Source organism: Mobula hypostoma, chromosome 9 (genome assembly GCF_963921235.1).
Source record: "Mobula hypostoma chromosome 9, sMobHyp1.1, whole genome shotgun sequence".
In the NCBI taxonomy this organism is placed as follows: domain Eukaryota; kingdom Metazoa; phylum Chordata; class Chondrichthyes; order Myliobatiformes; family Myliobatidae; genus Mobula; species Mobula hypostoma.
The window spans coordinates 95,866,902-95,882,229 of NC_086105.1; the positions used below are offsets into that span (position 1 = coordinate 95,866,902).

The 15,328-nt window shown below is 43.4% G+C and overlaps 2 protein-coding genes across 3 annotated transcripts in view; both read right to left on the reverse strand.

The window, feature by feature from the left end:
* ubfd1 (ubiquitin family domain containing 1) overlaps positions 1-15,328 on the reverse strand; it is a 166,149-nt gene that overhangs the window by 89,182 nt on the left and 61,639 nt on the right. The gene's annotated exons all lie outside the window — the stretch shown is intronic.
* Positions 1,008-11,147, reverse strand: LOC134352264 (filaggrin-2-like). Its single transcript, XM_063059555.1, has 3 exons — positions 11,096-11,147; positions 1,801-2,761; positions 1,008-1,419 (listed from the first exon to the last, which is right to left on the reverse strand). Exons 1-3 carry the CDS (start codon positions 11,145-11,147, stop codon positions 1,008-1,010), a joined length of 1,425 nt encoding a protein of 474 aa, XP_062915625.1.

Genomic DNA, 15,328 nt, shown 5'->3' on the forward strand with positions numbered 1-15,328 from the left:
CCTCTGGTCACCATATTCCTGTACGCCCTCTGGTCATCATATCTCTCATTCCTGTACGCCCTCTGGTGACCATATCCCTCACTCCTCTACGCCCTCTGGTCACCATATACCTCATTCCTGTACGCCCTAAGTCACCATATCCCTCACTCCTGTACGCCCTCTGCTCACCATAACCCTCATTAATGTATGCCCTCTGGTCACCATATACCTCATTCCTGTACGCCCCCTGGTCACCATATCCCTCACTCCTGTACACCCTCTGGTCACCATATCCCTCACTCCTGTATGCCCTCTGGTCACCATATTCCTGTACGCCCTCTGGTCATCATATCTCTCATTCCTGTACGCCCTCTGGTGACCATATCCCTCACTCCTCTACGCCCTCTGGTCACCATATACCTCATTCCTGTACGCCCTAAGTCACCATATCCCTCACTCCTGTACGCCCTCTGCTCACCATAACCCTCATTAATGTATGCCCTCTGGTCACCATATACCTCATTCCTGTACGCCCTCTGGTCACCATATCCCTCACTCCTGTACGCCCTCTGGTCACCATATCCCTCACTCCTGTACGCCCTCTGGTCACCATATCCCTCATTCCTGTACGCCCTCTGGTCGCCATATCCCTCATTCCTGTACGCCCTCTGGTCGCCATATCCCTCACTCCTGTACGCCCTCTGGTCGCCATATACCTCATTCCTGTATGCCCTCTGGTCGCCATATCCCTCATTCCTGTACGCCCTCTGGTCACCATATCCCCTCATTCCTGTACGCCCTCTGGTCAGCATATCCCTCATTCCTGTACGCCCTCTGGTCACCATATACCTCACTCCTGTACGCCCTCTGGTGACAATATACCTCACTCCTGTACACCCTAAGTCACCATATCCCTCATTCCTGTATGCCCTCTGGTCACCATATACCTCATTCCTGTACACCCTCTGGTCACCATATACCTTATTCCTGTACGCCCTCTGGTCGCCATATACCTGTATGCCCTATAGTCACCATACCTCACTCCTGTACGCCCCCTGGTCACCATATACCTCATTCCTGTACGCCCCCTGGTCACCATATACCTCATTCCTGTACGCCCCCTGGTCACCATATACCTCATTCCTGTACGCCCCCTGGTCACCATATCCCTCAATCCTGTACGCCCCCTGGTCACCATATCCCTCAATCCTGTACGCCCCCTGGTCACCATATCGCTCATTCCTGTACGCCCCCTGGTCACCATATCCCTCATTCCTGTACGCCCCCTGGTCACCATATCCCTCGTTCCTGTACGCCCCCTGGTCACCATATCCCTCGTTCCTGTACGCCCCCTGGTCACCATATCCCTCGTTCCTGTACGCCCCCTGGTCACCATATACCTCGTTCCTGTACGCCCCCTGGTCACCATATACCTCGTTCCTTTACGCCCCCAATCACCATATCCGTCGTTCCTGTACGCCCCCTGGTCACTATATCCCTCATTCCTGTACGCCCTCTGGTCACCATATACCTCATTCCTGTACGCCCCCTGGTCACCATATACCTCATTCCTGTACGCCCCCTGGTCACCATATACCTCATTCCTGTACGCCCCCTGGTCACCATATCCCTCAATCCTGTACGCCCCCTGGTCACCATATCCCTCAATCCTGTACGCCCCCTGGTCACCATATCGCTCATTCCTGTACGCCCCCTGGTCACCATATCCCTCATTCCTGTACGCCCCCTGGTCACCATATCCCTCATTCCTGTACGCCCCCTGGTCACCATATCCCTCGTTCCTGTACGCCCCCTGGTCACCATATCCCCTCATTCCTGTACGCCCCCTGGTCACCATATCCCTCATTCCTGTACGCCCCCTGGTCTCCATATCCCTCATTCCTGTACGCCCCCTGGTCTCCATATCCCTCACTCCTGTACGCCCCCTGGTCACCATATCCCTCATTCCTGTACGCCCCCTGGTCACCATATCCCTCATTCTTGTACGCCCCCTGGTCACCATATCCCTCACTCCTGTACGCCCCCTGGTCTCCATATCCCTCAGTCTTGTACGCCCCCTGGTCACCATATCCCTCACTCTTGTACGCCCCCTGGTCTCCATATCCCTCACTCTTGTACGCTCTCTGGTCACAATATCCCTCATTCCTGTACGCTCTCTGGTCACCATATCCCTCACTCCTGTACGCTCTCTGGTCACCATATACCTCGTTCCTGTACGCCCCCTGGTCACCATATCCCTCACTCTTGTACGCCCCCTGGTCTCCATATCCCTCACTCTTGTACGCCCCCTGGTCACCATATCCCTCACTCCTGTACGCCCCCTGGTCACCATATCCCTCACTCTTGTACGCCCTCTGGTCTCCATATCCCTCATTCCTGTACGCCCTCTGGTCTCCATATCCCTCACTCCTGTACGCCCCCTGGTCACCATATACCTCATTCCTGTACGCCCCCTGGTCACCATATCCCTCACTCCTGTACGCCCCCTGGTCACCATATACCTCATTCCTGTACGCCCCCTGGTCACCATATCCCTCATTCCTGTACGCCCCCTGGTCTCCATATCCCTCACTCTTGTACGCCCCCTGGTCACCATATCCCTCATTCCTGTACGCCCTCTGGTCTCCATATCCCTCACTCCTGTACGCCCCCTGGTCACCATATCCCTCATTCCTGTACGCCCCCTGGTCACCATATCCCTCATTCCTGTACGCCCCCTGGTCTCCATATCCCTCACTCTTGTACGCCCCCTGGTCACCACCTGAAACTCAGCCACCAATAGTTGTATTGTCAGCAAATTTATAGATGTCATTTGAGGATACGGACCTAGTTTTTCCAACCTTACCTCACAAGATTACCTGTCCATTCAAAGTATTAGTTCAGTCACCTTTTCTGAACTGCTTCCATCACATTAACATCCTTCCCTAAATAAGGAGGCAGATATTGCACACAGATGTAATCCCACCTAATGCCATGTATCCATATGTCACATCTAACCTCTGATATTACCTTCCTACTTTTGGATTCATTTCCCCAGAGCTAAGCAATAACATTTTGTTACTTCTTGTACTTGCCAATGCGTCTTTTGGTGAATCATGCACTTGATTATCCTGACCCTCTGCATTTTAGGGATTCGCAGTCTCTCACTGATCACTCTTTTATTTGGTTAGAGATCCCTAGCACCGAGGCCCCAATGGTGATCATTCTGTTCCTTGCATTGCGTGATACAAGACTCTCCAAACAGACATTCCATTCCGAGTCCTACCGCAGCAAGAGCTTAGCAGACCTTCTTGAAAAAGTGCTTGTCCCTGCTGACTCCTAGGAACTCCTGACCCGTGATTCAAAGTGAGTGAGTGGATGTAGATGGGATATTTCCATTAGTGGGGGAGTCTAGGACCAGAGGGCACAGCCTCAGAATAGCAGGATGTCCCTTTAGAACAGAGGGGGAATTTCTTTAGCCAAATGGTGGTGAATGTCAGAGTCATAGACATGTGCAGCACAGAAACACATCTTTCTGTGCCAAACCATTTAAACTGCCTAGTCCCATTAACCTGCACCCAGACCATAGACGTCCGTAACTCTCCCATCCAAGTTCCTATCGAGCTCACATGCCCCACGTGCACTGTCAGCTTGTTTCACACTCTGAGTGAAGAGGTTTTCCCTCATGTTCCCCTTAAACATCTCACCTTTCACCCTAAACCCATGGCCTCTAGTTGTAGTCCCACACAACTTCTATGGAAAAAGCTTGCCTGCATTTACCCTGTCTATACCTCTAATTTGGTATACCTTCATTAAATCTCCCCCCAGTCATCTACATCCCAAGGTGTAAAGTCCAAACTTATTCAATCTTTCCTTACAGTCAGGTCCTCCAATTCCGGCAACATCCTTGTAAATAAAGTTGAAAGAGTACAGAGAAAATTTACATCTTTCCAGTAGGTAGGTGACCAAAACTGCACATAGTACTCCAAATCAGGCCTCACTAACATCTCATACAACTTCAACATAACATCCCAATTCCAGTACTTAAAACCTTAATTTACGAAGGCCATTGTGCCAAAAGTTTTCTTTAACTATCTACCTTTGACACCACTTTTCAATGATTTATGGACCTGTATTTCCAGATCCCATTTGTTCTACCACACTCATCACTGCCCTACTTTTCACTGTGTATGTCTACACTGGTTGGTCCTACCAAAGTGCAACGCCTCACACTTGTCTGCATTAAATTCCATCTATTATTTTTCAGCCCATTTTCCAGCTGGTCCAGATCTTGCTGCAAGCTCTAATAGTCCTCCTCGCCGTCCACTACACCCCCAGTCTTGGTGTCATCCACAAATCTGCTGATCCAGTTAACCATATTATCATCCAGATCATTGGTATAGAGGACAAACAACAATGGACTCAGCACTGATCCCTGCAGCACACCACTAGCCACAGGCCTTCAATCAGAGAGACAGCCATCTGCTACCACTCTCTGACTTCTCCCACAAAGCCAATGTCTAATCTAATTTACGACCTCATCTTGAATGCCAAGCAACTGAACTTTCCTGACCAACTTCCCATGTGAGACCTTATCAAAGGCCTTGCTAAAGTCCATGTAGACAATATCCACTGCCTTGCCTTCATCAACTTTCCTGGTAACCTCCTCGAAGAACTCTATAAGATTGGTTAGACATGACCTATCATACACAAAGCCATGCAGACTATCCCTCATTTGTCCCTGCCTATCCAAATACTCATATATCCTGTCCCTCAGAATACCTTACTTTCTTTTCAAATCTTTTTATGATCTTTTTTCAAAGTAAACATGAGTACATCGAAGTAAACAACACTTACAATGTCTCAAGAAAAATAAACATTATATCAAGATTGAAAAAATTTTGTGATGAAAAAAACTCTACTAAGCAAGAAAAGTGGGAAAAAAGAAAAATCCCATTAGGTGTTCAACCCCAGAACCATGCGTCATACATAAAACTTCTAAAGATAAACGTCAAACCACCAGCAAAAAAAAGTATCAAAAAATTTATAATTAGATCATGGAGAATCCACAATTAACTCAAATGAACCCCATCTTTTCTCAAAATCAAACATAGGTTCAAAGGTTCGACTTCTAATTTTCTCCTAACTAAGACTTGTCTGTTATCAGGGTGTAGATACCTCCGTAATTCAATCAATCCAAAATCAGTCAAAAAGGAGTTGATAAGTGACGCAGAATGATTTGGAAGTTGCTGTTGGGTTAAGCTCTTATCCATCAAAGGATTTAAACAACAGCTAAAATCCCCACCCATTATCAACATATATTCATTTAATTCAGGCAGTAAGGCAAATACCTTTTTAAAAAATGAAGGATAATCTAAATTAAGACCATACATTTAACCAAAACAACTTTTCTGTTACAGATCACTGCTTTAACAATTAAAAATCTACCATTAGAATCTGACTCAATATCCTCGAGTAAATATATTAGATTTAATAAAGATGGACATGCTTTTAGTCCTACTCTGAGAAGTGGAGTGGAACTGCAACCTTTCCACCATCCAAAAAATCTATTTTAATCTCCCGCCCTGGTATGTGTCTCTTGAGCAAAAATTATATCAGGTTGGAATCGGTTACTAACTTTAAAAGTCTATTTTCGTTTGATAGGATGAGTCCAACCATGTACATTCCTACTTATTAGATTAATCCGTTTAAATACCATATTATAATTTTATTCTACTTTACACATGCGAATACAGGATGATCAAAAATGGCGGCGATGAAGAATACAACCACATAAAAAACACGCATGCTCCAGAACCACCCAATGGGGAAAAAGATTCCTGACTCTAACCCCTCCCCCTCCCAAAAGCCCGAAAAGGAGAGCAAACTAGATAGAATACAAAGCCAGGGACTGCCCTGTCTGTTCAGGAGAAACATTTTTAAAAAGGATTATCTCTCCCTCCCCCCAGTTAAAAAAAACCGACTGACCTTGTGAAAGGAACAATAAAGTCTCAGCAAAGGAGTGTGTTTACATTCCAGCATAACAATGTTATCTCTTAAAGAGAAAAACCAGCGCCATTTTTTTTGGGTTTAATATTATGTCTCCAAAAAAAACTTCAAATTCAATTATAAGACGCTATAATAAAGCAGGAAAAATTAATAGCATGTTAAACCATACTAAATTTCCAAAAATACCAATTAATAATAACATAAGTAAATAAACCCCCCTAGATATATAAAAAAGCCCCATTAGTAGGAAAATCTACTGATTAATTAATTCAGAAAGAAACAAAAAAAAAGACATGAAACCAAATATTAGGTTAAAGGGACAAGTCCCTTTATCTTCTTTTTCTCAGTCAAATCTCTGAGTAACCATTTAAACAGTCATACTTGAACCATAAATCTTCTTTAAAAAAAACAATATGCAATAACGAATGACTCTCCTTATCTTCTTTCATTAGTCGCCCAATTAAAATATCCAAGTCACCTTTTTTTAAATTTTATTTTTATTTGGATAAGGAATTCACAAGTATCATGTACTTTTTCCACACTTATAACCTTTTCCATTTTTTATATGTATAAAACTATAATTATTTATACATTCTTAAGTACACATTGAGATGATATAAAAGGAAATTAGACACTTAAATAGATAATTATGTACAGTGGTAATTCTAATCTATTAGGCTAAGTAATGGTATTAGTTGTTAAGAAACATAGTAACAATAGTTTCCATAAATCTCTTCTGGACCGTTTCTTCTGGTCCAAAATGTTGTATGTAAGCCTATGTAACAACCATTGTAGGTGTTTATATCCTAACTTGTTCATGCTTGCTCCTGCCCCCAGACATAATTATCCAATCCCTATGTACTTATTTACTTAATTTTAGCATTTTTTATCCCTTTTCCAAATCTTTTCCTTTACTTATGTTAATTCTCTATTTTCCAAAAGAAAACAAAAACAGTGAACATTTAGACTAGAGGTGCTTACGTTAGCAATATTACTGTGTTGATGAGAAGAGCAGCATAAATCATTAGGAGAGTCATTTAAAGTCTGCTGGCATTGGGGTTATATATTCAATCCATTTATTCCAGATTTGATAACATTTTTATTTTTGAATTCTCAAGGATTAAGTCAACTTTTCCATTTAAAATATTTCCAAGATAATTTTGTGCCAATCTTCTAATGTAGGTGGTATTGGATTTAGCCACTTTCTAGTGATTGATTTCTTACTTGCCGCTAAGAGGGCCTGCAGCAACTTTATATTCTGTTCAAGAAACAATACATGCCCCAAATAGAGAGTCTCAAAGTTCAGAGGTATCTGGGACCTAAGTACCTTAACTAATGTTCTATGAATACTTTCCCAATATATACTTAATTTAGGGCAATCCCAGAAAATATGAAAATGATTTGCCTCCTTGGAGCCGCACCTTCTCCAACACGTCACGTTTGTATCTCTATATTTTTCCTGATATGGGGTCTTGAAGTATCTTATAATATTTTTCCAACAATGTTCTCTCCACGTCAAAGAATTAGTTGAGGACCACTGAAAGCTGCATATTTTCCCCCAAGCCTCCTCTGAAAGTACCAAACCTGCTTCTTTCTCCCACTTCTCTTTAATATACAATGTGTTTACATTTTTAGCATGGGAGAGTGCATTATATAATTGAGAAACTGATTTACTAGGTATTGAACTGCAAGCCGAATTCAGGATCTTGAAAAATTCTAATTCTACTGTTGATAGGTCTGTATATCTACAACTCTGGTTAACATAGTTTCGTACTTGAAGGTACCTAAAAAAGTCATTGTGTTCTAGGCCATGTTTGTCCTGCAGGATTTGGAAACTTTGTAATACTCTTTTATCTATAAATGAGAGGTAGGTTGTAAGACCTTTCTTTATCCATGATTTAAATCTTTTATTTCCTCTGTTGGGAAGGAACTCGGTATCATATGCACACCATCTGAAGAGTTTTAACATGTTATTAATTCCACACGAATTAATCACCTTCTGCCATACTTTTAATGTAAGATTTATCCAACTGTTTTTAAATTTTTTCAATTGGGCCATCAATCCTTTGTCAGCTATTGAGGCCTGTAGAGGAAAACTGTCAACTAATCCAAATTCTATTTCCTTCCATCTAGCCTTATATTCCCTATTACACCAATATAATAGAGGGGTTATCTGTGAGGCATAAAAATAATTTCTCAGGCAAGGAAGAACCATACCTCCTCCTTCCTTCCCTAACTGTAAGGTGTTATATCGAATTCTAGGTTTCTTTCCTTGCCAAATGAAGTGGGAAATCCATTTGTCCCATTCCCTGCCAAGTCACCTTCATAAATCTTCTTTCCGAAATGCCAAGAATATACAAATAACCAATTTCAGACAATTCATTTGGTAACAGCGGCAGGTATAGTTTGAACGAACTCCAGTGCAGCTTTTGGATCAAAAAATGTACGAGGAGGAGAGTTAGAAGGAAAAACTTTAATTCTTGTTGGGTAATGCAAGGAAGGAAACAGTTTCTTATCATATGCCTGTTTCATTACCAGAGCAAATCCTGATCTTTGTTCCATTACGACATCCTGAACGCTAAAAAGAGGGGGTTTAGAGATGGAAATAGAGAGGAGCTGAGGGCAATACAGAGGGACCTGAAAGCCAGGATCAGGGAGGCTAAAGACAGGTACAGGAGGAAACTTGAGTGGAAACTCCAGCAGAACAACATGAGAGAGGTCTGGAGTGGAATGAGGACCATCACTGGGTTCCGGCAAACTAGCAACAGAGGAGCTGAAGGCAGTGTGGACAGGGCCAATGAACTTAACCTGTTCTTTAACAGACTTGACATTGTGGCCCCTGCCCATCCCCCACATGAGCCATTTGTTGTCGGCCCCCAACCAACACTTATTCCACTCTCCCCTCCTACCCCTCCTCACAGTCCCCCACCCTGCTCTCATGACTATACCCCTTCCCCACACGAAACCACCACGGTGGGCTTCACAGCTGAACAGGTGAGAAGACAGCTGAAACGTCTCAACCCAAGCAAGGCTGCAGGACCGGATGGTGTCAGTACCAGGGTGCTCAAAGCCTGTGCCCTTCAGCTATGTGGAGTACTTCGCCATGTATTCAACCTGAGCCTGAGGCTCCGGAGGGTTCCTGTACTGTGGAAAACATCCTGCCTCGTCCCTGTGCCGAAGATGCTATGCCCCCACGGCCTCAATGACTACAGACTGGTGGCATTGACCTCCCTCATCATGAAGACCCTGGAGAGACTTGTTCTGGAGCTGCTCCGGCCTATGGTCAGGCCACACTTAGATCCCCTCCAGTTCGCCTACCAGCCCCAACTAGGAGTTGACGATGCCATCGTCTACCTGCTGAACCGTGTCTACGCCCACCTGGACAAGCCAGCGAGCACTGTCAGGGTCATGTTTTTTGACTTCTCCAGTGCATTCAACACCATCCACCCTGCTCTGCTGGGGAAGAAGCTGACAGCGATACAGATGGATGCTTCCCTGGTATCATGGATTCTTGATTACCTGACTGGCAGACCACAGTACATGTGCTTGCAACACTGTGTGTCCGACAGACTGTTCAGCAGCACTGGGGCTCCACAGGGGACTGCCTTGTCTCCCTTTCTCTTCACCATTTACACCTCCGACTTCAACTACTGCACAGAGTCTTGTCATCTTCAGAAGTTTTCGGATGACTCTGCCATAGTTGGATGCATCAGCAAGGGAGATGAGGCTGAGTACAGGGCTACGGTAGGAAACTTTGTCACATGGTGTGAGCAGAATTATCTGCAGCTTAATGTGAAAAAGACTAAGGAGCTGGTGGTAGACCTGAGGAGAGCTAAGGTACCGGTGACCCCTGTTTCCATCCAGAGGGTCAGTGTGGACATGGTGGAGGATTACAAATACCTGGGGATACGAATTGACAATAAACTGGACTGGTCAAAGAACACTGAGGCTGTCCACAAGAAGGGTCAGAGCCATCTCTATTTCCTGAGGAGACTGAGGTCCTTTAACATCTGCCGGACGATGCTGAGGATGTTCTACGAGTCTGTGGTGGCCAGTGCGATCATGTTTGCTGTTGTGTGCTGGGGCAGCAGGCTGAGGGTAGCAGACACCAACAGAATCAACAAACTCATTCGTAAGGCCAGTGATGTTCTGGGGATGGAACTGGACTCTCTGACGGTGGTATCTGAAAAGAGGTTGCTGTCCAAGTTGCATGCCATCTTGGACAATATCTCCCATCCATTACATAATGTACTGGGTGGGCACAGGAGTACATTCAGCCAGAGACTCATTCCACCGAGATGCAACACAGAGCGTCATAGGAAGTCATTCCTGCCTGTGGCCATCAAACTTTACAACTCTTCCCTTGGAGGGTCAGACACCCTGAGCCAATAGGCTGGTCCTGGACTTATTTCCTGGCATAATTTACATATTACTATTTAACTATTCATGGTTTTATTACTATTTAATTATTTATGGTGCAACTGTAACAAAAACCAATTTCCCCCGGGATCAATAAAGTATGACTATGACTATGACATTACCTCCCTAGGATAATCATCATAAAAACAGAGCTCGGATTCCATAAATCTAAAAGCTCTGTTTTCTTGCCTGTCACATTATTTGATCTTTAATTTTAAAATGATGAAAACAGACCAAAACAGACCTTGGTCTATTTGCATCTTTAAATTTCGATGCAAAAGCTCTGTGTGCTCTTTCTATAGTAGGCAGCTTTGATAATATAGTAGGAAATAAAGTATGAAAAAGCTTACCAAAGTAAGCAGTTAAATCTCCATCTTCAACTCCTTCTTGGAGTCCAACAATTCGTACATTTCTCTGGCGAGATCTAGTTTCCAGGCCTACAACGAGTTGTAGCTTCGACAATTTTTGCTTAGTTATCTTCAATTCCTCTTCGTGTGTAACAACTTGAGTTTCGAAGTCTTTAAGTTTTCCCAGAAATGACTTCATTTCATTACTATTCTTTTCCAGTTGATCTTTAATTGATCCATTCTGATCTTTAATTGAATTCAGTGTCCAGACCATATCTTCAGCCCATGGTGGCATTTCATCAGATCTCTCCTTTGACATCTTTCCTTTCCCGTCCCGTTACCTTTATCACTAGGTTCAGACAAGTCCTTCCCACTCCTCGTAGACATAGACATATTGTTCCTCCTCAAGAATCAGCAATTAAGAATTTTAAATTTGAAGTTTAAACCAGGGGGAGAGAAATGAAACTACGAGCAGCACAAAATTGCAGTTACTCCATTAACAGACAGGCGCAGTCTCCTCAGAATACCTTCCAATAACTTGCCATTACTGATGTCAGGCTCACCGACCTATAATGTTTAGAGGCTTTCTTAAAGAGCGGAACAGTATTTGCCATTCTCAAATCCTCCTGTACCTTACCTGTCACTAGGGTTTCTGCACTTGCCTCGCTCTGGGTCTAAGGGAACATCTTGTCGGGCTCTGGGGATTTATCCACCCCAAACTGCCTCAGGAGAGTAAACACCTCATCCTCTGTAATCTATATGGGGACCAGGAAGTTGAAGCCACTTTGCCTCACTTCTATAGACTGTGTTTGTTTCCTCAGTAAATACAGATGCAAAAAACACTTAAAGTCTCCCCCATCTCTTTTGGCTCCACACATGGATTACCATTCCGATCTTCCAGAGGACCAATTCTGTCCCTTTCAATCCTTTTGCTCTTAACATATCCGTAGAATCCCTTGGGATTCTCCTTCACCTTGTCTGCTCGAGCAACCTCATGCCTTCTTTTAGCCCTTCTGCTTCCTTTCTCAAGTGTCACAACCATGGATTCACCATGGATTCAGCAGTGCAGTAGATACGGCAGTTGCACTTGTGAATATGCACATGTCAGCTAATTATTATTTAATTGTGATAGTATTTAACTCCGTACTTGTCGTCGTAGTGCTTGTCAAGAATTGGACACAGCACAGCAACACTTTACTGGTTGTTTGCATTCGGCCTTCCCTGAGAAATTGGACTGTCGAGTCAACTAACTCTGAGGACTAGCGGTATTTGTTTAATGTTTAGTTCTTTTCAGCTGCAGTGTAGGCTTCATTTCCAATTTGAGGGTTTTAGTTAATGGCCTTGTTTGGCCTAACATCTATTGTTTTATTTTCCCTTTTGATACTGTTCGCATTAAAGTCAGTGAACTATCGACCTGCTTCAGTGTCTCTCACTCTGCACTTGGGCCATATCCGAACTGACTAACACTCGCATCTCTTATACTCCATAAGCACCTCATTTTTCTGAGCTGCCTATACCTGCAACATACCTCCTTTTTTTCTTAACCAGGGCCTCCATTTCTCTTGAAAACTAAGGTTCCCCTAAACCAGCTATCTTTACCTTTTATTCTGATAGGCTTTGTACTCTCAAAATTTCATTTTTGAAGGCCTTCCACTTACCAAGTACACCTTTGCCGGAAAACAGCCTGTCCCAAGCCACAGTAGCCCAGATCCTTTCTGATACCATCAAACTTGGCCCTTCTCCAATTTAGAATCTCAAACCTTGGACCAGACCTATCTTTTTCTATATTTACTTTGCAACTCCAGTTATTTTCGCAGTTATTTTGTAAATAACACTATTCTTTGCATTTCTGGTCAGATGCTAAATGCATTTCATTGGCTTTGTATCTGTATTCAGCACAATGACAATAAAGTTGAATCTAATCTAATCTAATGGCATTGTGATTACTCAATGTAAAACGTTCCCTACACAAACTTCTGTCTCCTGCCCTGTCTCATTCCCTAATAACAGATCAAGTAATGCACACTCTCTTGTTGGGACTTTTATGTAATGATTAAGAAAGCTTTCCTGAACACATTGAACAAACTCAATCGCATCTAGTTCATTTACAGTATGGGAGTCTCAGTTAATTTGTGGAAAGTTAAAACCACCTACTATAATAACCTTACATTTCTTGCAACAGTCTGTGATCGCTCTACAAATTCGTTCCACGAAATCCCACAGACTATTGGTTGGTCTGTAATATAGCCCCATTAATGGGGTCATACCTTTTGTTATTTCTCAGTTCCACCCATAAAGCCTCACTAGACAGTTCTCCAGTCTGTCCTGACTGAGCACTGCCATGACATTTTCCCAGACTAGTAACACCACCCCTCCTCCTTTAATCCCTCCTGCTCTGTCGAGCCTAAAACAATGGAAACCTGGAATACTGAGCTGCCAGTCCTGTCCCTCCTGCAACCAAGTCTCACTAATGGCTAAAATATCATAATTTTATGTGTTACTCCATGTCCTGAACTCACCTGCCTTTCCTTCAATACTTCTTGTATTGAAATATACGCAGCTCAGGCCATTAGTCATACCATGCTCAACCTTTTGATACCTGATTTTATCTAATGTCTTAGCAACATGTCTCCATTCTGGCACTCTGGTTCCCACCTCCTGCAACTCTAGTTTAACACCCCTCTGCCCCAGTGAATCTGTGGAATGCCTTGCCATAAACGGCTGTGGAGGTCAAGACATTGGGCATACTTAAAGTGGAGAATAACTTCTTGATTAGCAGGGGGGTCAAATGTTACAGGGAGAAGGCAGGAGAATGGGGTTGAGAGGGAAAATAAATCAGTCATGAGTGAATGCAGCAGATTTGATGGGCCAGATGACTTAATTCTGTCCCTATGTCATATGGTATTATTAAATACCTTGTGTCTGTTTGTTTGGGATATGGAGAAGGAGAAAAGAACCTCACAAAATGCCCACCCAGACTGCTGGGCTAAGCATCAGAACTGGCACAGTCTGTGAGTCCACGCTGGATTCACTAGCTGCAGTAAAACCCACAGAATGGAAATGGAAGCAAGTCATCCTTGACCTCAAGAGACTGCTCAAGAAGAGTAGCCTAAACATAGTAAGCTTCCCACAAGCACCCAACAGTTGTGGTAACAATCAATATCTGCAAATCAAAAGTCTTTTACCAACTTTCCCCAGCTACCGTGCATGCTCCGCTGACAATAATAATTCAGAGTGAGGAAATAGAAATTATGGACTACTTACCTTATCACGGAAACTACTCCTCAGTGAAGACAGAAATTTATCACAGTTTTCAGTGTACCTACACAGCTGTGGTCAGTTGAGGAGAAGTGTTTCAAGATCATGACTTCAGATGTGGTTAAAAACTCACAGTCTACCAGGTAGCAGTGATCCCTGCCTTCCTATATACTTCTCAGACCTGAATTACCTGCAACAGGCACCTTAAAGAAATGGAAAGATACCACCAATGCTGTCTCTAAAATGTCTTCCACACCCATTGAAAGTGTAAAGAAATTTCCCAAGTAATTCCTCCTCGACCAACATCCCTAGTGTTCTGTCCTAGTCCAGCATCATATGAGCATACACATTAGGAGCAAGAATAGAACGCTCGCTCACAGTGTTGACGCTCTAGGTACACTCATTTGGCTGTGTAAGGCAGGTATGTCATTCACTTGCTTGACTTCAAACTCCCAAAACCACTTCTTTATTCCAAGTTCTGTCATGGGAAGAAATACGAGTTGAAATGAGGATTCAAGGATGTTCAAAGTAAATTTATCATCTGTCCATATGTGTCACCATATACAACCCTGAGATTTGTAATTTCCTTTAATTTCCCTTTAAGAAATATACTTTTAAACAGCCTTAATGAATTAGTGATTTCATGATCTTCTGAAGGACTCAGTGGACATGCAGGTACAGCACCTTTAAGGTGATTGAAGATATGTTGCCATGGCTGAAAGAAAGGGAGGCTGAGAGGACTCTGAGCCAGGCTGAAACACAGATGAAAGAGTCTCCCTCTATACAGCATCTTGTTAGCAAATGTACAGTTGCTGGAGAAGAAAATTAAGGACCTTAAGGGCAGGATTGCTGTATTGGAGGGAAATGAGGAATTGCTGTGTTCTATGTTTCACAGAGACATGGTTCACTGCAAACACATTGGATGCATCAGTAAGACCCAAAGGTTTCTTGATACACAGAATGGACCAAATGGCTGATTTGGAGAAGGCAAAAGGTGGGGGCCTGTGTTTCATGATAAACTCCTTCTGATGCTCGAACATAGTGGTTTTGTCATACTCTTGTTCCCCCAACCTGGAACATCTAACAATTAAGTGCTGACCATTCTACTTACGAAGAGAGCTCTGGCCGCAGTTTACATACTGCCAAAAGCTGGCATAAATTAAGCACTCAAGATATTGAATGCTGCCATTTCCAAATGAAAAACACACCACTCTGACACATTTCAAATCATAGTCGGGGACTTCAGTCAGGCTTGTTTGAAAAAAATCTCTGCCTAATCATCACCAGAATATAACTGCAGCACCAGGGGTTACAAC

What these genes read in the sequence shown, in the direction of transcription:
- LOC134352264 (XM_063059555.1), bottom strand. Translation starts at nt 11,147, where the DNA reads ATGTCTATGTCTACGAGGAGTGGGAAGGACTTGTCTGAACCTAGTGAT. An exon ending in GTCTGAACCTAGTGATAAAG is followed by an intron (nt 2,762 to 11,095) that starts GTAACGGGACGG and finishes GCTGAGTTTCAG; the next exon opens with GTGGTGACCAGGGGGCGTAC. An exon ending in TACAGGAATGAGGGGATATG is followed by an intron (nt 1,420 to 1,800) that starts GTGACCAGGGGG and finishes GGGGGCGTAAAG; the next exon opens with GAACGAGGTATATGGTGACC.